Source organism: Coffea arabica, chromosome 10c (genome assembly GCF_036785885.1).
Source record: "Coffea arabica cultivar ET-39 chromosome 10c, Coffea Arabica ET-39 HiFi, whole genome shotgun sequence".
NCBI lineage: Eukaryota > Viridiplantae > Streptophyta > Magnoliopsida > Gentianales > Rubiaceae > Coffea > Coffea arabica.
This window is the reverse complement of record NC_092329.1, coordinates 788,237-813,308: the sequence shown is the minus strand read 5'-3', so window position 1 is coordinate 813,308 and position 25,072 is coordinate 788,237. Positions and strand designations below refer to the sequence as shown.

At 45.1% G+C, this 25,072-nt stretch overlaps 3 protein-coding genes across 3 annotated transcripts; 1 reads left to right on the top strand and 2 right to left on the bottom strand.

The window, feature by feature from the left end:
* The first annotated feature begins 5,829 nt into the window (after positions 1 to 5,829).
* LOC140016179 (uncharacterized) lies at positions 5,830 to 7,157 on the top strand. Its single transcript, XM_072069615.1, has 2 exons — positions 5,830 to 6,380; positions 6,611 to 7,157. The coding sequence occupies exons 1-2, from the start codon at positions 5,830 to 5,832 to the stop codon at positions 7,155 to 7,157; spliced, it is 1,098 nt and encodes a 365-aa protein (XP_071925716.1).
* Positions 7,158 to 10,899: 3,742 nt separating this feature from the next.
* On the bottom strand, positions 10,900 to 15,062 carry LOC140016178 (wall-associated receptor kinase 2-like). The gene is made up of 3 exons (XM_072069614.1): positions 13,826 to 15,062; positions 13,310 to 13,489; positions 10,900 to 12,107 (listed from the first exon to the last, which is right to left on the bottom strand). The coding sequence occupies exons 1-3, from the start codon at positions 15,060 to 15,062 to the stop codon at positions 10,900 to 10,902; spliced, it is 2,625 nt and encodes an 874-aa protein (XP_071925715.1).
* A 2,970-nt stretch (positions 15,063 to 18,032) lies between these two features.
* On the bottom strand, positions 18,033 to 24,759 carry LOC140016177 (uncharacterized). Its single transcript, XM_072069613.1, has 6 exons — positions 24,582 to 24,759; positions 24,323 to 24,407; positions 22,149 to 24,279; positions 21,251 to 22,063; positions 18,924 to 21,200; positions 18,033 to 18,206 (listed from the first exon to the last, which is right to left on the bottom strand). Exons 1-6 carry the CDS (start codon positions 24,757 to 24,759, stop codon positions 18,033 to 18,035), a joined length of 5,658 nt encoding a protein of 1,885 aa, XP_071925714.1.
* Positions 24,760 to 25,072: the final 313 nt, after the last annotated feature.

The following is a 25,072-nucleotide window of genomic DNA, read 5'->3' as shown; positions in this document are numbered from 1 at the left end:
ACTTGTGTTTTCTATGAAAAATTTTTATTTTATTATACAACAGTTCTTTTGTGATTCTATTATCTCGTTGTTCCTATATATATATGCCACATGTTTGGATATTCTTTGCTAGATAGTTTCTTTTGTAATGCATAACAATCATCTGTAGTTGCCTCTATGCAAGTTTGCTTGTCCTTTGGAAAGATTCTTCCAATTATATATATTTAATATTACGGGTACAAAATTAAACTCTAATTGTTAGAATTTTCCCCTGCATGATTTGGCATATTAATTAGGCATGAGAAGAGTAGATCTGAACAGAGAGCAGTAGTTTTTTTTCGCCTATTCTTCTTGATGGCTGAAAGAGGTAGCATACACTAGTAGCTCAAGAGTAAAGCAGTTTTTGAGGAATGAATTATAGTCCTCATTTCTTCTGCATCCTGTTTTGGTTTATTTGGGCTTATCTCTTTTGATTCTAGTCGGATTTAGATTCTTAGGATGTCCAATTTCTTAATTGATAGTTTTGATTCAGTTGTCATGAGTCCTTAACTGCAATGCACTATAACTTATTTTAGAGTTTTGATTCTACATGGTCTAAGATAGCATGTACAAGATATGCATGCAATTATACACTCTGTTATGGAATGTTTACATAATGTTGATGAATTTATACACTCTAAACAAATGAAATTCATGTAGTGGAATACTTGAAATGGACAAAAGACGAGCCTTGGCAAATTGGAATGGAGTTTCATATAGAAGACAAAGCGTATAATTTCTACAATAAATATAGATTTGCCACGAAATTTAGTGTTCGATAGGACTACTTAAACAAAGACAAGAATGTAGTTACCACATGTTGGAGCTAAAGTTGGAGCATAACTATGTGTTGCTAAGATGGCTCTCAATTGCCGGCACCATCTTGGGAGAAAGAGAACAAAACAAGTTGTATGGAGTTCGGGCGTTAAGTTCAAAATTTTAAAGGTAGTGCTCCAAGCATTTGTAATTCTTCGGACAAATGTACTATTTGATTCCAAAATTGAGACCATTTCCTGCATTCTTAGAATTTAGTTGATTTTAGCACTTTTATATCTGTATTCAAAAATTTCACAAACTGTTATAATATATAAAAAAAATTGGACAGTTCCCAATTGGTAGAGGTCAATTATTATTCAGCATGTTTGCTGTAACCATACAAATTATAGAGTAAACTATGTGAATGCTGGGCAATATTGCTATTATTCACTTTCCTGCCCACTGTTTACTTTTCAGATTGTTGATTAAATTAGCGAATCGTGTCATGGATAGTATAATGCTATTTCAATAAGTTGTTAGACACAGTGCATGACATGTACAACTAAACAATAACTATGTGAAGTTCTATCTAGTGTTGATATGGGTCACAGACATAGTAATTGCATCACTGTTATGAGAAATTACAAATAGTTACCTATGTCTTATAACTTATTGGTAAGCCATTACACCTTTGAGGAATGATTGTACTCAATGGCATACAACCTTTGCCAGTAATGATTTTCATAAGATATGTAAGGATAAGAAAGTGCCACGTGACTATGAGTCAATAATAATTGAGATGTACAAGTAATAATTGTATATAACATCTATGTCACTTAAACATACAAGCAGTTGAAATTGAGTTACTACCTGTTACAAAACTAGAACATCCTCTAAAGAGATCTGGAGTAGGGATAGTTGTCAAATCAACCGTCCTTGAACGGCATAACTCTCTTTGCACAAATTGTAACTCCTCCTTAACTACTTATACATCTTTATAACAGAGATGTGATACTTTGTTATTGTTCATATGGGTCTCATATGTAATAATTGTGTCTTTGTTGTTAAGTTTTACAAGTAGTTTACATAAAGTTATACCTTGTTCAAAAAATATTATATCGTTTAGAATGGTTGTTACTGACAACTGTTGGTGCCCAAGATCCCCATCAAAGATGGCTACCAGTCCTCATCTTCCAACAGAATTTGAGAAATGCTGAGTCTAACCATATTTACAGTAGTAGAAAATATGCATAATATATAACCATGAGTTAGCATGATGAACTAGAAATCGACTCATCGATAACAATCTGATGAGAATGGCGTTCGGCCACTATGTACATGTTGGCCAAAGTTGTTGTTTGAGGCATCGGTAAATCAACCATATAGAATTTAGAGAGAATTAAAAAATTGTTACAAATTATTAAATATTATTCATATTCATATTGATTGAATTTGCAAATTGTAGAAAGTGGACAAAGAATGAATGTAACATTGTCTGAACTGATTGTAAGATAATGTCAACTATTTGTATAAGTACATAATAGATACGTGATTATTATGCATGAAACCCACAGAAACAGCTGCTAAATTTATCACACTTATATTGTGAATTTGTACAAGCAATTAATAAGGAGTTACAACTTGTTTAGGTAATGTTACAATGATCAGAAACAATTTATTTCATTTTAAATTAGGAATCCTAAATTGCTTGGCTCCAGATGCTCCCACATCTATGCCCTTATCATCGTTTTCATCAGAATCATCTTCTTCGGCATCTTTGTCATCATCCCCTTCTTTTTCATATTCATATTCAGAATTTTTGTCCCTTGATTCTAGATTTACAACCTTTGTTTCCTGTAGTGATTTTTTCCCTTTATTCGTTGATTTGGGCTTGTTGGATGATGCTTTGGCCTTGGTATGCAAAGTATCTTCAATCTTTAGAATCCTCTATGACATTTGGTAGCCAAATTAAACAACTCCTAAGCTAGCACTTCTCCAATCTCAATCTTCTTCACGTCATCCGTAACAATTTTGGACCAAAAATAAGATAATTTGTTTAATTGCTTAAGATTTTTACCCAGCATTCATAATACACTATAAAATCATGATAAGTACATTTAACCTAATACATACATATTAAAACCTACATTAATCCAATCAATTTTAATCCCATAGATTGGTACTATAGAAATAGGTACTAGTTTACAAACATGGGATAACAAACTATCAATTTAATAGTGTGTGCACTTTTCTCTTTCTTTTATTTATTTCCCTTCCACTGTAAATCCCACCAACCTTGCTTTAACATGATTATGTTAATTGATTATTAAGTTACAATTGAATGAAAGTGTTTGTCTAGTGTCACTATTTATTCACTGATAATAATAGTTATCCAACATGATATACAGATCTTGTAACCATTTTCTACAACTAAGGCACAGTAAACACTATGGACATTCAGTCTAACACATAAATTAGAATCTATACTTATACCAATTGACTTTTAAACAATCCACTCCAACTACTAGACTGCTATTGTATGAACAGGTACCAACTTTCAAACACAAGATAACAACCACTATTAATGTTCAATATGTGCACTTTCCTCCCTGCCTTCCTTTTATTTTTTTCCCTTCATTGTGACCTTTCTTTAACATCATTATGTTAATTGATTACTAATTATTACATGAATATATTTTTCACTATCACTATGTATTCACAAAAAGTAATAGGTGTCCAACATAATGTAAGGACACACTGCTAATAAAACATCTTGTAACTCTTTTATTACACTAAGTGGGTCACATTCAACAAGATGTACATTTGACCTAACACATACAAATTGACATTTACATTCATACCAATCAAGTTTGAAGTAATTTACTTCAACTACTACACTGCTATAGTATGATTGACTAGTAATTTTCAAACATGAGGTACTACCCATCGAAGTCTAATAGTGTATGCACTTTCCTCCCTCTTCTAGCTTATATGCATAGTCGGTAGGCCATCTTGTAATTTATCATAACTTTTTCACTTTTCTTACCTTTACTCTTAATGTATATCTCATACTACTTCAATGTAATCTGTCATAAACACCCAGTAATGCTATGCACATCATAAGGCGTCCCTGCTTATCCACCCATACAGAACAAAAAAAATTTTTGACTTCAAAATTTCCTTGTTATTTTATCAACTAAAATCTCCCGTACCCATTTAGTTCATATAATGATTACACTATTGCTATTAATGAGAGAGTTACGACCCCTGTTTATCCCGTCCTAACAACTCCTTCTACTAATTGGTTTGGAAGTTATCCTTTTCTTTTTTGCAAACACTTGGTGTGGAAAATTTTTCTCTACTTTACTCTCCCATATGGGCCATGACTAGATCTGATTTCTAACATACATAGGGTTTCCACAACCATGATATAAAATCATGGGATGCCATTCACCAAACAATGAAAATTATGTCATTGGCTTGCAATATTGTTACTTGAAGGGTTTACGTAGATGCAATTGGTTGTCATTGCTTCGGACTCCATCATCTTTAGCTTCATTGTTCGGTCCTGATCTTCCACAAGCCTTTATAGACATTAGGCCTCCAAGACTTTCTCCTTCAATAGGTAGTTCTTCCTTTTCCTAAGTATATTTTGACTGCTTTTCTTCCGTCCCTTGTCTACCACTTTCCTACTCACTGATTGTATTTTGCCTTAGTTCTAAAGTTGTGGATGAATATTGACAACTTTTTGGAGGGAGACTAAAAAGAGTTCTTCGTTTGAAGAATTGAAATGAATAGTCATAGCGAGTCAATTTGGGCGGGATTTTGTGGAATAGAGTTTCAATGGTTGGTAACGGAGGCGTTAGCTCACACATGCTTTTTAGTAATTTTTTCCCTGCTCACTAATCAAAGTGACACCGTTGTGAACCTTGTCAATGTGGATTGATAATGGCCACTTCTTCAGTTTTGTGAGGGGACCGTTAAGGGACGGTCTTTTTGATAACTGTCCCTACCCCAAATCTGTTGGTTGCTCATGCTACAAGTCTACGACATAACAAAGCTATCAAGGAAAGATTTCCAAGTCCACCCTAGTCTTCCTATTTATTCATGTTTTTTTTTAAAATTATTAACCATACTTTGTACATGATTTTCACTTGATATGCGTGAAAATTCACAAATCTGTTTTTGGATGCAATGTATGTCATGAAAGTAATTAAGATATATGTTTGTAATGCACATCTTCTAATATTTAGTCTGTGGAAACCAATATTTTAGTGATTGTGTGTCAGTGTATTTCTCTCTAAAATTCATTCTCTCTTTCTTCTCTTTAAGGCTCTCTAACAAAAATGGCCTTCAGATCTGATCTTTCTCCATAGGAGGGAACCTTTTTCTATACCTTTTATTTGCCTTTTTAAAATAAATTCCCTCTAGCAAGGAATTTTCTTTGCTAGCATTTCTTGGTAAGTATTTCTTCTCTCCTAATTTTTTCTAGTGAAAATTTTATTCTATCCTAGGATTTCCCTTGTAAGAAATATTTTCATTTTTTTCTCTTTTTTTGCTATGAGATTTGAGATTTCATATGGTTTCCTAGATTTGAAAATTTTCACATCTACCATGTTAGCTAAATTTCTCCTTGGGCTTCAATCATTTTTTAACAAATGTTATTTTTAAAAACAAGCACAAATCTTTTGAGTTATAGTGATTCACCTGGATGCATGGAAGATGTTTTGGATATTTAATGTTTTTGTGGAGCTAGACGGATATGGGCCAGAAATTTCATTGGTTAAGTTGGGGGGAGTTGTGCTGCCCACATCAGGAGGGTGGGATTGGAGTTCGTAGTTTGACGAAGGTATATGATGCTCTTTCCATTAAGTTTTGGTGGAACTTTCGGAAAAGGAGATCCCTATGGGCTGAATTTTAACAACAAAATATAGTAGAGAGGTGCACCCTTGTTTGGCAGAAGAGGGCTATTCAATTTCTTACACTTGGAAGAGGTTATGTTCGATTCAATAGTTGGCAGAAGAGCATATTTGTTGGGTCATCGGTGAGGGATCAATGGATTTCTGGCATGACAATTGGATGGGAACTGGGGCTATATGTCATCAGGTGGAAAATTTTCAAGATCGTGTTCTGTCAGATTTTGTCTTCCAAGCGCAATGGAATATGCGACTCCTTAATCAAGTTCTAGAGCCTGAGTTAGTTAGGCAAGTTGTGAAGATTCCCCCTTCATCCACTCATAGCTCTGATAGGATGATGTGGGCTTTAACACAGAATGGTTCATTCTCGGTTTCTTCGGCTTACACGCTTGTTTCGCAGGCTTCTAATTATTCCTGGGTGGTTTCGCATGTGTGGCTGAAGGGGTTTCCTATCAAAATCTCCTTCTTTATGTTACGGTTGCTACGTTTGCATCTTCCCCTAATGGACCTGCTACATAGATTTGGGGTACAGGGTCCGTCTAAGTGTCATTGTTGTTCTAAGCCAGCAGATGACGAGGTTAATCACATATTTTTAACAGGGGATTTAGCTAAGGTGGTCAGGAATAGATTTGAGGGTGTCTTGGGATATTTGGATATGGTGTCCACATTGAGACATGTGCTGTTACGGTGGTAACTGCGTAAGGGGCACAACGTGTATCTCAGGTTCATTTATAGTACATTACCTATGCTCGTCTGTTGGGAGTTATGGAAAGCGAGAAACAGGGGACTGTTTGATGGAAGGAAGGTGGGGTGGACGGAGGTGGCAGATCAGGTATTTCAATAGTTATGTGAGTTACTACATTGTAATTTTCCGAAAATAGCATGTTCTTTCGTCTCTTGGGATGTTCTTCACTCTTCAGTGGTAGCTTTGAAAAGAACGGTTTCTATTTACCGATTACATGGTCGGCTCCTAGGGCAGGGTATAAGTTGAATTTGGATGGTTGTGCAAAGGGGAACCCAGGAGTTAGTGGGGGTGGGGGAGTTGTGCGAGATGGGGAAGGGAGATTTATCGTCGGTTATTCCTGTTTTTTTGGGTCATTGACCAGTTTACACGCGGAGCTCAAGGCCACACTCTTTGGGGTGCTGCTCTTTGTTGCTCGAGGCTTACAAGACTTCCATGTTGAATCTGACTCACTTGTCTTGGTTCAAATACTCCAAGGGACACATGGTTGCCCTTGGAGACTCCAACGGGAGGTGGATGAATTACTCAGTTTCAAGCATCATTTCCGTGAGATAACCCATTGCTATAGAGAGGTGAACAAACCTGCTGATTATCTAGCTAACCTTGGCACAAATTCGGAGCAAGAGGATGTTTTTGACAACTTTCGTTCTTTGCTGGCTACTGTCCGTAGGGAGATCATCATGGACACTTTAGGTTTCCCTGATTTTCGTAGAAAATTACTATAGCTTAGCTAAAAATTTGTATTAAATAACTGTCATGTGAATATTTTCATGAGATTGGGTTTGTTGACAGGGAGTTTCGTCCATTTATAAGGGGAAACTCTGCCAAAATTTTTTAATAAAAAAACAGTAAATTAAAAAAGGGTTAAATACCAAAAACCCCCCTATGGTTTGCCTAATGTTCACTTTACCTCCCTATGGTTTGGAAACCTACAATTTGACTCCCTGTCGTTTTAACTAAAGTGTATTTAACAGAATTTCTGTTAGATTTTCACTTTAGGTGAAACGACAGGGAGTTAAATTGTATATTTTCAAACCATAGGGAGGTAAAGTGTACATTTGACAAACCACAGGGGGGTTTTTGGTACTTAACCCAAAACCCTTATAGAGGGGCAATTTTGACATTTTCCTTTCAGACGTTAGTTTTGATGCTTTCCGTTAGACTTTTACTTTAGTTGAAATGACAGGGAGTCAAATTGTAGGTTTCCAAACCATAGGGAGGTAAAGTGAACATTTGGCAAACCACAGGGGGGTTTTTGGTATTTAACCCATTAAAAAATATCTATTTGCTCAATAGATAGACTAAGATTTCATATTATTTACTAGTTTTGGAATTTCTCACATCTCCTATGACAGCTAAATTTCTCTTTGAGTTTTAAGCATTTTTATTAGATGATTGTTAGAAAATATGCACAAACTGACAAATCTTGGAGGGCCACAAGACCATTAGAAATTATTCATTCAGATTTATGTAAGCATTTCTCTTGAGCGGTCCTTGGAGAATCATGTTCATATCAGATACTTTTCAAACTGACAAATCATGAAGGGCCAGAAGACCATTAGAAATTATTCATTCAGATTTATGTACTGTGGAGGTTCCTTCTAATGGTGGTTGTAGGTATTTTATTACCTTTATTGATGCTTTAGTAGAAAAGCTTGGGTGTATTTTTTGAAACAAAAATCTGATGCCTGTGACACTTTTAAAATTTTAAAAACTTTCGTTGAAAGGCAAAGTGGGTGTCAAATTAAAATTTTGAGAATAGATAGGGGTCAGGAATATTTGGTGTGATGATTTTTTTTGAGGAAAATGGGATGAAGCATCAATTGACTAACAAGTACACTCCCCAATAAAATGGGGTGACAGAGAGAAAGAATATGATAGTTATGGATATGGTGAGGTGTATGTTGAAATTGAAAAATATGCCAAAGGTTTTTTAGGCAGAAGCAGTTTCTTGTGCAATTTATCTGTTAAACAGGAGTCCTACCAAAAGTATTTTCAAAAAAACTCTTGAAGAAATTTGGAGTGGTAGAAGGCCATTTGTTGGTCATTTCAGAGTTTTTGGGTGTATTGCCTATTTCCATATTCCTGATCAATTAAGAAAGAAACTTAATGACAAGAGGGAGAAGTGTGTATTTTTTGGTTATAGTGAAGTCTCCCGTACTTACATGTTGTATATTCTTGTGACAGAAAAAGGTGATATAATGAGTACAGATGTGACTTTTGATGAAAGAGGAATTTGGGACTAGTCAACTTACTACACTAGATGATGTTCCTTCTGACGAAAATATTATTAATTTTGTTTTGTTTGTAGATTGTGATCTAGTTGTGTATGAGGAGGCAGCCAGTGATGATCATTGGGTGAAAGCAATAGAGGAAGAAATTAATACAATAGAAAAACATGACACCTGGGAACTTACTTTTCTTTTAATTGGTAAAAAAGTCATTGGAGTGAAGTGAGTGTACAAGAAAAAATTCAAACCCAATGGAGAAATTGATAGATACAAAGCGAGATTAGTGGTGAAAAGATACAAGTAGAAATCCGGGATTGACTATTTTGAAATATTTGCACCCGTTGCTAGGTTTGATACAGTCCAATTTCTCTAACTGCCCAAAATAACTGAAGAATTTATCAAATGGATGTCAAGGCAACTTTCCTAAATGGAGTTCTTATTGAAGAAGTATATGTGGAGTAGCCAGCAGGATTTGTCAGAAGAGATCAGGAAAATAAGGTATATAGATTGAAGAGAGCCTTATATGGATTGAAACAAGCCCCAAGAGCGTGGTATACAAGAATTGATTCCTATTTTCTGACTCGTGATTTTCAGAGGTGTCCATATGAGCACACATTATATATTAAATCTTATGCTCGTGGTGATATTCTTATTGTGTGCTTGTACATAGATGATTTAATTTTTACAAGAAATAATCCAGAGATGATTGCAGAATTCAGGGTGGCCATGATTAAACAGTTTGAGATGATAGATATGGGACTCATGTCATGTTTTTTGAGAATTTAAATCTTTCAATCTGATAGTGGAACTTTTATATCTCAAAAGAAATATGTAAGTGGCATTTAAAGAAGTTCAAAACGGATACAGCAAAACCAATTATGACACCAGTTGAAGAAAAATTGAGATTGACCAAGGAGTGTGCTGGTGGATATGTGAATCCCATATATTTTAAAAGTTTGGTAGGGAGTTTGAAATATTTTACATTTACAAGGCCAGATGTCAATTTTGCTATTGGTCTGATTAGTAGGTTCATAAAAAATTTACGTTAGTCACATTTGCAGGCATTTGAGATATATTGGAGGTACTTGCAGTGATAGCATTTTTTATTTAGGAAATGATCCAATTGAGTTGTTTGGCTACACAGATAGTGATTGGGGAGGTGATACAATAGAGAGAAAGAGTACTTCAAGCTATGTATTTTTTATTGGTTCTGGAGTGCTTTTTTGGAGTTCGAAAAAACAACAGGTGACTGCATTGTCTACAGTGGAAGCGGAGTATATTGCAGTAGCTAACAGTGTTATTCAAGTTTTGTGGTTACGTCGTGTACTTGGTATTCTACAGTACAAGCAGGTTGATCCTACGAAAATTTATTGTCATAGTAAGTCAACAATTGAGTTGTTCAAGAATCTAGTACTTCATGGGCGTAGCAAACATATTGACATCAAATATCACTTCATACAGGAGTTAGTTCGACAGAGAGAGATTGAAATTGATTATTGCAGAACTAAAGAGCAAGTGACTGACATTTTCACCAAAGCATTGAAGACGGAGATTTTTATCAAGTTGAAGAAGTTGTTGGGCATGTCCAAATTACAGGAGTTTGGTTTAAGGGAGTCAATGTAGAAATATAAACCAAACTATGATTGATTGGTTAGTTTTATTTATTGACCGCATGTCATTTGTTTATTAGCTAGTTTTCTTGGCAAGTCTAAAGTTGGCTACATGGGATCAAATCCCATAATGTTAGTCATAGTAGAATTAGAAGTTTTGTGTCTAGCTATTGTACAAAGTAGCAGTTGCCTTTTGTTTTTGGTCTTTGTGCATAGCCTCTGTGTTTTTCGTTCTTCTGGAGCCGCAGCCTTCTTTGAGTAACAGAAAAAAATTTCTTTCCTTTACTCATATATCAAATTCTTGAGATTGTTCCTGTGGGTTTATGTGTGATTATCAATTTGGATCCATTGGATCCATCAATATAGCTCAATGGAGTAAGATGAGATTTCAGAAAAGTTTGGTGATTAATCGTACACAATACCTTTTTCAAAGAACTTGGTTAAAGAAAATTAAAAACATACTAATATGTTGTTGTGAGGTTGACAATAAAAATATAATTGCGAACTTTAGCGTTAAAAAGATGTTAACATATCGTGATAACATAATCACTAGTAATATCAAAAACACAAGTAAGGATGACGTAAAAATGCAATCCAGTCCTTCCCATGACCGCAGGATCAAATGATCATCTCCCATGGGCAATTGGCTGTATTTCTTGATTTTGGAGGCTATAATATGTAGTTGTCAACATAATATCACCGCCACGGGAGGGATTGGATTGTTCTTGATGATCAATCAGGGGCTCAATCTCTTCTTGGTTTAAAGCTTGAGAACCTTGAGTCCAACTATGCTTTGATGTGATTCGCAACCCTACCAGTTCCATTGCTGCTTCTTTCATGGAAGGCCTGTCGGCGCCTTTTACATTTAGGCATCGTTCGGCAAGCACAGCAACTTGTCTCAATTGGTCAATATTATCATCAGACGCGACAGAATCTTCAAGAATTTGAAACAGTCGATTTTCTTTCATCGAAGAAAGGAAATGATTGCTTAAACTTATCTCACCCTCTGATCTATTGAAGCATACGGGCTTTTCCCCTGTTAGTAGCTCCACAAGAACGACTCCAAAGCTATAAACATCACTTTTCTCTGTCAACTGAAATGTTTGGAAGAATTCAGGGTCCAGATATCCACGAGTTCCTTGCACCACTGTAGATAGTTGATCTTGATCAAGAAGGCCCAATCTTGAAGCACCGAAATCGGATACTTTTGCTGTAAATTCCTCATCCAGAAGTATGTTCGTGGTCTTTATGTCCCTATGGATGATTGGAGGTGAAGCAGCGGAGTGCAAATATGAGAGGGCTTCTGCAGTTTCTGCACCTATTTTCAGTCGGATGTCCCAACTAATTTCACGTGCCCGCTTCTTGTTGTGTAAATGGTTAAAAAGAGTGTCATTGTTGATAAATTCATAAACGAGTAAAGGTACCTCTGTCTCGAGACAACAACCAAAGAGCTTAACTACATTTTTGTGGTTAATTTGTGACAGAATCACAACCTCATTGATGAATTGCTCAATTTGGTTGGGATCAACTGTTTTTGACTTCTTGATAGCGACTTCTTTGTTGTCTATTAGACGACCTTTGTAGACTATCCCAAAACCTCCTTGACCAATAATGTTACCTTCATGGAAGTTGTTTGTTGCCTTCTCAAGATCTCTGGCACTGAAAATTCTTGGGCTATTTGAGGATTCTTCTTGTCCGTTGAGTCGCTTTTGTAGGAGTAGCCCTCCATTTTCTCGAAAGAATTTTTCCTTCAACCACATCATCTTTCTTTTCTTGGACACGTACAAGCACCAAGAACAGACCACTAGCAGAACCATAGTGCCCACAGCAACACCTAAGACAGTGTTTTTTTTACAATATTTAGAGGAAGAAAAATCCCAGAAAAGGAAGGAACGAGAAGGAACATGTTGAACTGCGCAGGGGTAAAGCAATATCAACTTCGAAGTATAATACAAGTGATTATTATCAAGTTTATATTAGTGAAATTGTCGATTATATTTCTGATCAAGATTTAAGCAAGAGTTTGTCCCTGAGTTTATTGCTTCGGCAATAATAGAATGCTTCTCTATATGTGATGCTTTTAACTGATAGGCAATGTGAGAAAATGTATACCCTAGAATTTTTTTTTTCTTTTCACTTTAATGGAGACTTCAAACCGTACAATAAGGGAGCAAAAAAAAAAGAAAAGACTTTGAATTCGAATAAAAAAGATAACGTCACTTGATTAATGCGGCTAATCATCGAATTGGTCTTGTGCTTCATACTCTTAACTCTCTTTAGTTTACATATATGTTGACTTTGGTTTGGCTAAATTCGAGGTCAAAAGTAAACCTGATTAAGAGGTGGTCGAGCTTTGGGTTGACATTGACTCAGCTAGGTAGTTTTGGCTTTCTAACAATAATTCCTTAAGAAATGCAAAAAATTTAAAAAGTGGAGTTTGGGTTGATCGTATGCGTATGTGTGTTTATAAACAAAAGGACAAATTACATTTTACCTCCTTGTGATTTAGCGTTTTTATACATAACTCTCATATGGTTTCAAAAACTATACATAACCCCTTTATGATTTGGATTAAAGTGTCAAAGTGACGGAAATAATCATTCGTAACGGAACTTCTAAAAATGTCGAAATTACCCTTATAAATACATGACACACTAACTCCCTTATGGTTTAATACTTTACCATATAACCCCCTTATGGTTTCAAAATATACACATAACCTCCCTTGGTTAATTAATAATTTTCAACTTTATATAAGGTTATTTTTGACATTTTAGGTGATTCCATTACAAATTATCATTCCCGTCACTTTGACACTTTAATCCAAATCATGAGGGGATTATATATAGTTTTTGAAATCATAGGGAGTTATGTAAAAAATACTAAATCACAGGGAATAAAGTGAAATTTATCCTAAACAAAATGCAAATTAAGCTGATCTGAGAACAGTAATTTGCTTTTTGACCAAGCTTGGTCTTTGTGCCTATCTGTATAATACTTGGGAACACTTCGGTAACACAAAAGACAAACTATTACCTGCAAGAATACCAGCCACAAGTGCTTGATGGCTTTTCTTAGTGCAACCTTCACGCCCTTTTCCATCATCTTTCTTAAGGTACCCCTTCGGGCAAGAGCAATTGTAGCCTCCTTCGACGTTTATGCAAAGTTCTCCGAATCTGCAATTATTGGTCTCTTCTTTTTGACATTCATCAATATCTGCATAATGTTACCCCAAAAAAAAAATCATGTTGGATCTATCAAGGATTTGTTCAAGTAAAAATCATTTTTCAAAAGTACACCAGACCGTGTTTGTTTGGATTGAAAGTTCTTTGGGAAAAAATTTATTTGAGACAAGGACATGTGTAGTTGTCCACTGTGTTGTAACAAACATTATTCTTCGCACAATTGTAAAGACCTGGATCTTGGCATTCATTAATAGCTATAGAATTCAATAAAAAAATAGAAAGCAGAAGCATAATTTCAAATGTGAATTGAAACACACATACATATATGGATTAATTAGATAAATGAAACAATTTTTTCCACACATACCTTGGCAACCATCAGGGAGATATGGGTTGCCTTCGTATCCTTGATCGCAAGAACAACGGTACCCCAACCCCTTAAAAGGTTCGTAACAGTGACTGTTTTTACCAGAGCATGCATAAGAGGTCGTGTTTCTTTGGGCAACTTCACATGACCCGTCCTCAATGGTCCAATCGGCCACGACGGGAAGACTTAAATCAACGCTCAAGTTGGTGAGGTTATCTGCAGAAAAATTGAAAGCCTTCTCTTCGACCACAAAAGCATAGCTGCAAGGATTGAAATCCCACACCTTGGTGTGTCTACTAAGACTGGTCAACCTCACATTAATATTCCATGCCCCTGGTGGGATATCTGTCCGGCAGCAACCGATGCCAGAACAAGAGCCATCAATTACATCTTCCTTATAATAACAGGAAGGGACACATCCAGTTGCGTAGCTCCGGTGTTGACCAAAACCATAAACTATACCGTAGGCATCACAGCCAACGACAATGAATTTATTAGCTGTACTGTTAAAGGTAAAGCGTTTAGATAATCTCATCCATGGTGAATTGTGGGAAAATAAACTTCTGTTTTCATTATAGCAATCAATTGCTATATACTGCATAAGGTGCACCTGACCTTCCAGAGATATTTCTGTGACATTGATTGTACTGTTGCGCAGAACTGGTTGAGGGACAGATGTTGAAGAGTTGATGCAGTTGATAAAGAATTTTTCGTTAAGGTAACAACCTTCTGTAATACCGAATGGAAATGGAATGCTTACATTTCCACAATGATCTTGGCAGCCAGGCCTTGCTATAGAAAATGTTGGGTGAAGAAGCACGGGACTTCCCCTAGGAGAGCTGACCTGATCAGCTCGGGTCGCTGATGGCAGAGCTGACTCCAAGCCTGCAAAACAGAAAGGATGAGCTAACAAAGGGGGCCCGAGGGTTGTCCCCGAGGGCACTCCGACGGCCAAGTTAGTTTTCCGGTGAGTGAGGTTCACGGGAAGTAGTAACTGTCCAGAGTAAATTGTCAATAGTGAGCGTACCTTGTACAGTGGATGTGTGTTATTATTTATACCTGCAAGGGAGCCCGACCTCCGCACGACGCGGGACTTGCCCAGTATAGATAGTATCCCGCACTCAGGGGGATTACCCCCGACCTCTTCGGGGAGGACCTTCGCCTCCCCTGGGAGCCCTAGTCGGTACGGCCCGGGGCCGCTCCCAGGGGTCTGAGGGCCAAGGCCCAGCTCGGCCATTCCTGGGCTGCCACGTGTCTGGGCCCAGAATGGGGCCTCTGCACTAGCCCCCTAGATTAGGTAGGACTGTCAGGCAGACCTAATCTACCTCCGCCACGTGGGAGGCCAGAGCCGCACACTACTCTGCCGAGGTCACTTCTGGTACAGGGCTGTCACAGGGACGCTGCGCCCGCGTCCTTTCAGCTGTCCCGCCTCCTCGGTTTTCGTGTCAGCATTAAATGCGTTCACATGGGGGTCGGTTCAAATTCACGCAACCGTTCTCCCTCCACTCTTCCCCCCATAAATAGGGGATGCCAAATTCTCCTCTGTCCCATTTGCCATTTCCGCTTCTTCTTGTGCATTTCAAGTTATCACTCCCCCTGTGCACCCACATTTCCGTTTTCCAGCAACTTCCGGCGTCCTGTGCCCAGATTCCGGCGAGCCTTCAGTCCTTCTCCTGCCGTCATCAGTAAGTCCTTTTTGCGATTCATCCTCCCTCTTTGCAGTGTCTCTTTTGCCTTCTGCCGCCTCCCATTTTTTATGTCGGATCATTCCGGCGCCTCTTCCTCTGTTGCTATAATTTCCGTCCGCCGCAGAGCCCCCCGGATCACCGTTCTCTCCTCGCCTTCCCCCTCATCTTCATCACCATCTTCTCCTCCTCCCCCTTCCTCTTCTTCTTTCTCTAACCCCAGCTTCCACACCTCAAACCTACTTGAGCCTACCGATACCATGAGTTCTCCGTCTGCCCACTCCCCTTCGGCCCAAGCCCTTGAGGAGGCAGCCGAGCTCGACGCGCTCATCGCGCGGCAGGCTACCTCCACTCCCTCCCCCAAATCCCCCCATGATTCCCCTGGCGGAGCCCAGGAGGGAGCCGGGGAGGATAGGGACTCATCGGGGGGGTCCCCTGCTCCCGAGCAGGGGAATGATCCTGAATTCTCCTATGGCTATCCCGACCTGCAGGAGGCCACCCTCTCTCCCCAGGATTTGGCCGAACTGGCTAGGTCGTACTCCATCCCTCGAGCCTACGAGCCGAGGTTGGCCGGGCCCGACGACCGGGCCTGCCGGCCTCCTCCTGGCTTTGTAGCCATCTATAGGGAGCAACTCATCGCAGGGCTCCGTCTCCCCATCCATCCAGCTCTAACCGAGATTCTGAACCACTGGGGGCTCAGAATCACACAGTTTCATCCCACCTCTATCAGGATCATCACCGGATTCCTGATCTACTGCCTTCTCTGCGACATCCCTTACTCTCTCTCCCTCTTCCGAGCTGCCTTCATTCTTAAGGCCGCCCTCCCGGGGTGGTACTACTTCTCCCGCCGTGGCCCCCAGACCAAGGGGGGAAAAGGGGCCCAAGAGTTGTTCTACGGGCTCCCCTCCTCCGTGAAGGACTGGAAGGAGGACTTCTTCTTTGTCAGGTCCACACATTTTCCCCCCAATGTGTGGAAGGTTGGGGGAGTCAAGGCCGACCCCTACCCGGAGGACCTGGACTACGAGACCCTCGGCCAGCTGTTGGGTTCCAAGGTGAAGCTCGATGTCACCAAGATCTCCACTGAGCAGATCTCCGCAGCCGGGCTGATGGGGACGGTGTCCGGATCCTCTGGGGAGGTGGCTACCCCCCAGTCCAAACTCGACACCTGTAACGCTGGCTTTGCCCCTGTCGCATTTGTAGTATATAGTTTTCCTTTTTTTTTACCCTTAACTGTCTTGCGTTTGGCTGATCTGGTGGTGTTCATTGCAGTGAGGAAGCTCTCCCAGCTACTGGGCGCACCCCTCGAGGAGGCCACTCCCGACCCCCAGCCTGAGGCTGCTCGGGGGGCCCCAGGTGGGGCGTCCACCCCGGGGGGCGGCTCAGCCCCCCAGAAAGAGACGTCACAACCCTACCCCTCCAAGCAGGCCGCCAACAAGAAGAAAGTGGCCGGGCAGAAGAGGGGCAGGGCTGAGGAGGCCCCACAGGTCGGGCAAAAGAGGCCCGCGCCGGCTGTTCCCTCGCCGCTCCCCCTTGTGCCATCTGGGGGTCCCGTCCACGTGGGCGTTGGCTCCGCTGAGGAGCATGCTCTGGAGTCCCCTCCTCCGAGCTTGTGGCACTTCCGCCACATCCTCCCCCAGAAGCCGGGCCAGGCCTCCACTATGCACGATCCCCGCCACTTCTGCCCCTCCTGGAAGCTCTCCATCAACGACCGGGTCCAATTCCCTGAGGCAGCTCGGGAGCTGATGGTGGGCTCGGTCCTTCCGCGGGACAAGAGGTGGATGGAGCTCGCCGACCCAGCCGAGCTCCAGGATATGTACTTCACCTCCCAGGCCCAAGTAAGTTTTCTGCCCCTGGGATGATTTGGCCTCCGTGTCTGGGCTAGGTAGTGTGACGCGTTGAACTGCTTTCTTTCTCCTTCAGGCCAACGCCGCTGGTGCCGCCCTGGTGACCTGCTTCTCCGAGCTGTCACCCGACCTGGAGAAGATTCGGAAAAAGAACCTGGAGGCGGAGAAGAATCTGTCCCAGGCCCTCAAGGAGGCAAGCTCCCTCAAGGCCAAACTGGACAAGGCCGAGAAGGAGCTGGACGCTGCTCAGGTCCAGCTCGCCTCTACCAGGTCGGAGCTCGACCAGGAGAAGGCCGGTGTGGCCAAGCTGAAGGAGGAGCATGTCCTCGAGCTCTCCGGCACCGTCAGCCGGGAGCGGAAGAGGGCTGTTCGGGAGTTCCTTACGTCCGACCAGTTTGAGGAGGACATCGCCCACCTCAACCTGCCCATCCTCCAGGTCGGCTGCACCCGGGCCCTGGACAAGGTGAAGAAGCTCAATCCTCCTGGTCTCGACTTGGCGAGATTCAAGGACTACAACCCTGCAGCCGAGGCGAGGCTGGACTGGCTCTTCGACGGGTATCGCAAGGGGCACTCCCTGAAGGAGCTGGCGACCCGGGCTGACACTGGGGCCGAGCTGGAGGAAGTTCCCTTGGAGGAGGACGGGTCTCCTGGCCGAGCTGCCGGGAAGGAGCCGGTGGTCTAGGGCGGCAGCCACCCCAGGGACCCTTTCTGTCTTCTTATAAGGATGTGACCGTGCTCCAGTTGAAAATGCTCTTGGAGGTCCATCCGAGACGGAAGGGCTCCCCTGCTCCCGGGCTCCTGAATGGCTTCCACCATACGCCTCTCAACATGATTAAGATGTACCTTCAGCTCCTATCCCGGTCGGGCCACCAGCGGGTAGAACAGACACCGAAGGGGGCCGCCAACTCGGGAATTTTGCGGTAGATAGGTGGAATACCTTGTAATAGATAGGCGGCTCAGAGACTCTGTAAGCCTTGTAATAGATAGGCCTCGAATGCATGTATAAAACTTGAGGACTATTCTGCATTTCTTGCCGGCTCCCATTCTGTCGATCCGACCTCCTGGGTCGAACAGTTCATAAACATTAAGTGCGCTCGTGCCGACCTCCTGGGTCGACCACTTCATACTTTAAACCTTAAGTGCATTCGTGCCGACCTCTTGGGTCGAACACTTCACACTTTAAACACTAAGTGCGTTCGTGCCGACCCCCTGGGTCGAACACTTCACACTTTAAACATTAATTGCGTTCGTGCCGACCTCCTGGGTCGAACACTTCACACTTGACCCGCTCCGTACCCCTAGCCCCCCACTAGGACATTGAGCGAGAGATCGCTTAGTGTGCTAGTGTGAGGTGCAGACTCGTTAAAAATGTGACCATGAAACAAGTACAAGCAGATTGTAAATTCAGGCTTTTATTGATTGAGAAAACAAGAATTCTGATTCCAGAGTACAGACTCGAATTTCTAGGCCACCCTATGCTATAAACAATCGCAGATTGGAGAAGTGCCAAGTACGGGGTACCTCGGATCCATCCATGCTGGCGAACCTGCAGTAACCGGCCCGACCTACCTCAATGACCTTGTAGGGGCCCTCCCAATTTGGGTCGAGCTTGTTGGAACTGTGAGTTCGGCTGATCGAGTTCTTCCTTAGGACGAGGTCCCCAGGCTGGTACTGTACCGTCCTCACTTTGGCGTTGTGATAGCGGGCGAGCTGGCTTTTATACTTAGCCATCCGAACAGCCGCTTCCTCACGCCTGGCTTCGAGCATGTCCAAGCTGCACCGAAGCTCTTCCTCGTTGGAGGTTGCCACGAAATTCTGTGTTCTGGGTGAGGGAAGTCCGACTTCCGCTGGCACCACCGCCTCTACTCCGTAAGTTAGGGAGAACGGGGTCTCTTGGGTAGCCGTCCGGGGCGTAGTACGGTAAGCCCAGAGGACGCTGGGAAGCTCATCCAGCCAGCTCGATTGGGCGGACTCCAGTTTAGTCTTCAACCCTTGCAGAACAGTTCGGTTAGCGTTCTCCACCTGACCATTGGCATGGGGATGACCAACCGACGTGAAGTGTTGGTTGATTCCAAGCTCAGCGTACCAGCTCCGGAAAGGGTTCTCGGCGAACTGGCGGCCGTTGTCGGATACCAGGACATGCGGAATCCCAAACCGGCAAACTATGCTCTTCCAGAAGAATCTCCGAATTGCCTTCCCCGAGATACAGACCAGGGGCTCCGCCTCCACCCATTTTGTGAAGTAGTCAATGGCCACCACGAGATGCTCATATCTCCCCGGGGCTCGGGGGAAGGGACCCAGGAGGTCTATCCCCCATTGAGCGAAGGGCCAAGGACTATGGATGGGAATCATCTCCTGAACTAGCTGATGACGCAGCGAGGCGTGTACCTGGCAAGCTCGGCATTTCTGGACCAGATCTGCTGCGTCTCGGAAGACAGAGGGCCAGTAGTAGCCCAGAAGGAGGCACTTTTTGGCCAATACCCGAGATCCCACGTGTGCCGCACATATTCCTTCATGGACTTCGCGCAGGACGTAATCACCTTCTTCGGGAGTCACGCACTTTAACCAGGGGGACAGATACGATCTCCTATAGAGGGTACCCCCGGTGTAGGCGTACTTGGCAGCCCGGAGCTGGATTCGGCGTGCCTCGGCTTTGTTTTCGGGGAGGGCACCCGAGCTGAGGAAATCTATGAGGGGCGTCATCCAGGTGGCCGAGCTGTCTATAGCCAGGACCTGAGCCTGATCGATACTTTTTTGTTTTACCACCTCTACTAAGACCTCCTTGCTCAGGTGGGCAAATGAGGAAGACGCCAACTTCGAGAGGGCGTCTGCCCGCTTGTTCTGGGACCTCGGCACCCGCTCTATTTCAAATGTTCTGAACAGGGCCATCGCCTCCCGTACCTTAGCCAGGTATTTCTTCATGACCTCATCCTTGGCCTCGTACTCCCCGCGGACCTGGAGGACGACGAGCTGAGAGTCGCTCCGAACTCTGACTGTGGTGACGCCCATCTGGTGGGCTATCCGCAGCCCCGTCAGGAGGGCCTCATATTCTGCCTCGTTGTTGGATGCCGGAAAATCGAACCTAAGCGCGTAGGTCAGTTCTTTTCCGGTTGGCGAGGTGAGCAGTAGGCCAGCTCCGCTCCCTTCCCTGCTCGAGGCACCGTCCACGAACAGCACCCAAGGCTGCTCCGCCGGGGTGTCCGTGGGTGTCGGGGTCAAATCGGTTTGGTTTAAGTTAGCCCCCTCCGCAAGGAAGTCTGCTAAGGCCTGGGCCTTGATCGCGGTGCGGGGCCGATAGCTAAGGTCGTGCTCGGCCAGCTCGACGACCCACTTGGTCATCCTGCCCGACACTTCGGGCTTGGTGAGTATCTGCCGTAGGGGCTGGTCGGTCAGTACTACAACGCGGTGAGCCTGGAAGTAAGGGCGGAGCTTGCGAGCAGCATGTACCAAGACAAGGACCAGCTTCTCGGCGGGCGAGTATCGCGTCTCTGGTCCCTGCAGAGCTCGGCTGACGTAATACACCGGCCTCTGAGCCCCCTTGTCCTCCCGTACCAAGACCGCACTAACGGCCTCGTTGCAGGTGGACAGATATAGGAATAGGGTCTCCCCTAACTCTGGGGCGGTCAGAGTTGGCAGCTCGGCCAGATACGCTTTCAGGTCGGCGAACGCTTTTTGACACTCCTCGGTCCAACGAAAGTCCTTGGACGCCAGAAGGGTAGTCCCCGAACCGCGGAACGCGAGAGGAACCTGCTCAGGGCTGCCATTCTCCCCGTGAGCCGCTGGACTTCCTTCACGTTCCTTGGGGGGGCCATGTCCACGATGGCCTGGAGCTTGTCCGGGTTGGCCCTGATTCCGTCTCGTGACACCAAGAAACCAAGGAACCTTCCCGACCTGACCCCAAAGGTGCACTTCTTTGGATTTAGGCGCATCCGGCTTTGCAGCAGGATGTTCAAGATCTCCCTCAGGTCGGGTATGAGCCGCTGGTCAGTCCGACTTTTGACGATCATGTCGTCCACATAGACCTCCATGTTCCTGCCGATCTGGCCTCGGAATAGCTTGTTGACCAGGCGCTGGTAAGTGGCCCCCGCGTTCTTAAGTCCGAACGGCATGGTTCTGTAGCAGTAGGTCCCTTCTTCAGTGATGAAGGAGGTCTTATCCCGATCCTCCTCATCCATCTCTATCTGGTGGTATCCCTTAAAAGCATCCAAGAAGCATAAAACATCAAAACCCACAGTAGAGTCTACTAACCTGTCGATTCTAGGCAGGGGAAAGCAATCCTTCGGGTAGGCTTTGTTAAGATCCGTGAAGTCTACGCACATCCTCCAGGTCTGGTCCTCCTTCTTGACTAGGACCGGATTGGCCAACCAGGTCGGGTAGTAGACCTCCAGGATGATCTTGGACTCCAACAGCTTGCCGACCTTCGCCTTGATCACCTCGTTCCTCTCAGGGGCAAAACTCCTTTTCTTCTGCTTCACCGGCTTGAAGTGAGGGTCGACGTCAAGGTGGTGGACTGCCAGGTCCGTTGGGATCCCAGGCATGTCATCAACCGACCAAGCGAAGACCTGGGAGTACTCTCTTAGCAGAGCTTTCAAGTCCTCCTTCTCTCTGGCGGGCAACAAGGCTCCGATGCGGAGGACCTGGTTGGGCCGATCCTCCCTTAAGGGGAATTCCTCAGTCTCATCCTGTGCCCAGCTGTTGGGCCTCGTCCCCTGGGATGTAGGGCTCCAGACAGGTTGTCTGGGCGACCACCTTTTCCTGCCCCCGGAGTGTGGCTAGGTAACAAGCCCTGGCTACCTCCGGGTCGCCGTGCACCTCGGCTATCCCTCCCGGGGTAGAGAACTTGACGCTGAGGTGGTAAGTGGAGGAGACAGCCCGGAGGGCGTTCAAAGCAGGCCTCCCCAGGAACACATTGTACGGGGACGGCTGCCTGACCACCACGAAGTTGACGGGAACAGTCCGGCATTTGGGAGCCTGTCCTACTGTGACCATCAGGATGATCATCCCTTCCGACCTGATGGGTGGTCCGGTAAATCCCACCAGAGATGTCCGAACCGGGGTGAGCTGGTCATCCCTTAATCCGAGCACCTTGAACACCCTGTAGAACATGATGTCGACCGCACTACCCTGGTCGACATATACCTTTTTCACCCGATAGTTGTTGGTGACAATGTCTATCACGATGGCCTCATGGTTCCCAGAAGCCAGGGGGACCGCATCCCTTGGCCCGAAGGTGATCTTCTCGTCCATGCGCAAGCGCTTCAAGGAATCGTCCCCTTCGGGGGGTGGTCGCTTGTTCTTCCGAGCTGCATGGCTGTTCCCCCCTGTGGGACCTCCGGCAATGGTGTTTATCACCCCCGCCAGGTTCTGGGTGTCCTGGTCGGGAGAGTGGCCCTGAGGAGCGTCGCGCCGCTCTGGGCGGTCCCGACGCCGTCCCTCGTGCCTGTCTCCGTAGTGGCTGCGCCCGGGCTCCTGGCCTGGTCGGCGCACGAACCGCCCTAAAAAGCCGCGCTGGATCAGGTCTTCTATCTCCTTACGCAGGGCCCAGCATCCCTCCGTGTCGTGTCCCACGTCGCGGTGAAAGGCGCAGTACCTGTCCTGGTTCCTTTTGTTTCGGGGCGTCCCCATTTTTGGCGGCCGATCTCCTAGTCCTTCCGCCTCCATAACGGCCAAGATCTGAGCTTTGGGCCGTGTTAGAGGGGTGTAGGTCTTCTCTGGGAGTGGCGGCAGAGCAGGGGCCTTCTCCTTCGAGAGCCGGTCGAAGACGTTTTTCTTGGACGGGACGTCCTTGCCCTCCGGGGGGTTCGTCCGACCTTTCCGATTTCCGAGCTCCCGATCTGATTCTTTCTTCAGACGACCTGCCTCCTCCGCATTAGCGGCCTCGTGCGCCCTGCGTAAGAGTTCCTCCAGGTTTACGGGAGGCTTCTTGGCCAGGTCATAGAAGAGCTCCTCCACCCTGAGCCCATTTGTGAAGGCGACCATGACCACTTTTTCATTTTTGTCCCTGACCTGCAAGCTCTCCGCATTGAAGCGGGTCATGAAATTCCTCAGCGACTCCTCAGGCCTCTGTCTGATGGACATCAGGTGGGTTGCGTTCCTCGCGTAGACTTTCGAGGAGACAAACTGGGCTGCAAACTGCCGAGCCAACTCGGGAAAGCTCCGTATAGACCCCGGTTTCAACCCCTGGAACCAGAGCCGCGCCTTCCCCTTTAGGAACATGGGGAAGGTCTTGCAGCGGACCTCATCCACGGCGGTTTGCAGGCGCATATGCGTCAAGAAGACCGAGAGGTGGTCCTCTGGGTCCGTAGAGGCATCGTACATCTCGATGCTCGGGATCTTAAACCTCCGGGGTAGGGGGTAGTCCTCTATCTCCCGGGTAAAAGGCGAGGTTGCATAGTTGTCCTCGTATGGCCGGGGCCTCAAGATCTGCTCGAGCTCATCCCGAGCAGGGTCCAGATAAATGGGGTCGCGGGGCCGGCTCTTGACAGACCGAGCCGTGGAACGCTCGAACCCATTCCGTGTGGGCTTCCTCGGAGAGGGGTCTCTGGGATGGCTCCTCGCGGACCTGTCGCGGGAATACCTCTCGCTGTCCCCGACCACCGAGGCTCGGGGGCGGGGAGGAGTCCGGGGGCGCTTCCTCCTAGGAGGTTGGTCTCGCGACTCATCCTCCGAAGGATCAGGGGGTAACTCCTTCTCCTTCCCCTTGGCCTTGGAGGTCTGCGCACCCCCAGCCCCCTCTCCCTTTTTCGCCTGCCGGATTATATCCTCCAGCATGGGGAGGTTCTCCGTCACAAACTGGAAGATCTGCTGCCTCCGCTCCCCTGAAAGGGCTGAGCCCCCGGCGCCCTGGGACGCCCCAGCCTCTTTCTGCTGGAACCCCTCACCGCCCCCAGGGCCGGTGCTCTCTGCCGTGCGCTTGGATCGCGTCCTGGCCATCAACACAATCTTACTTACCTTACGTTCACACAGACGGCGCCAACTGAAGAAGCACGGGACTTCCCCTAGGAGAGCTGACCTGATCAGCTCGGGTCGCTGATGGCAGAGCTGACTCCAAGCCTGCAAAACAGAAAGGATGAGCTAACAAAGGGGGCCCGAGGGTTGTCCCCGAGGGCACTCCGACGGCCAAGTTAGTTTTCCGGTGAGTGAGGTTCACGGGAAGTAGTAACTGTCCAGAGTAAATTGTCAATAGTGAGCGTATCTTGTACAGTGGATGTGTGTTATTATTTATACCTGCAAGGGAGCCCGACCTCCGCACGACGCGGGACTTGCCCAGTATAGATAGTATCCCGCACTCAGGGGGATTACCCCCGACCTCTTCGGGGAGGACCTTCGCCTCCCCTGGGAGCCCTAGTCGGTACGGCCCGGGGCCGCTCCCAGGGGTCTGAGGGCCAAGACCCAGCTCGGCCATTCCTGGGCTGCCACGTGTCTGGGTCCAGAATGGGGCCTCTGCATTGGGGGTGTCAAAGTTGAAGCGGAAGAGAGCATGAAGGCAATTACCAAATGCAAGAGCATCGGTAAAATGAACCGATTGAACCCCATTGGAATTGTTTTTCAAAGAAGCAAGTTTCCTTTCCAGCAGAGAGTTGCAATTGTTAATTGTGCACTTCTAAGGACTTTAAACTTACGATAGGGAAGACTTAGTTAGTAAACGCACAGAAGGCCACTGCAGTCAAGGTATAAAGGAGTATTTGTTGGGCAATAATTTTGAGCTTGATTTGTGT

Excerpts from the sequence above, each read along its gene's own strand:
- LOC140016179 (XM_072069615.1), top strand. The coding sequence starts at position 5,830 with ATGGATTTCTGGCATGACAATTGGATGGGAACTGGGGCTATATGTCAT. Across the intron at positions 6,381-6,610 it reads AGACATGTGCTGTTACGGTG|TGGTAGCTTTGAAAAGAACG; the intron begins GTAACTGCGTAA and ends TTCACTCTTCAG.
- LOC140016177 (XM_072069613.1), bottom strand. The coding sequence starts at position 24,759 with ATGGCCGAGCTGGGTCTTGGCCCTCAGACCCCTGGGAGCGGCCCCGGG. Across the intron at positions 24,280-24,322 it reads GTGCTTCTTCAGTTGGCGCC|GACGCGATCCAAGCGCACGG; the intron begins GTCTGTGTGAAC and ends GTTGATGGCCAG. Across the intron at positions 21,201-21,250 it reads CAAAGAAGTGCACCTTTGGG|GGCCAACCCGGACAAGCTCC; the intron begins GTCAGGTCGGGA and ends AGACGGAATCAG.
- LOC140016178 (XM_072069614.1), bottom strand. The coding sequence starts at position 15,062 with ATGGCCGAGCTGGGCCTTGGCCCTCAGACCCCTGGGAGCGGCCCCGGG. Across the intron at positions 13,490-13,825 it reads TCTCCCTGATGGTTGCCAAG|ATATTGATGAATGTCAAAAA; the intron begins GTATGTGTGGAA and ends AACATTATGCAG. Across the intron at positions 12,108-13,309 it reads TGTGGCTGGTATTCTTGCAG|GTGTTGCTGTGGGCACTATG; the intron begins GTAATAGTTTGT and ends ACACTGTCTTAG.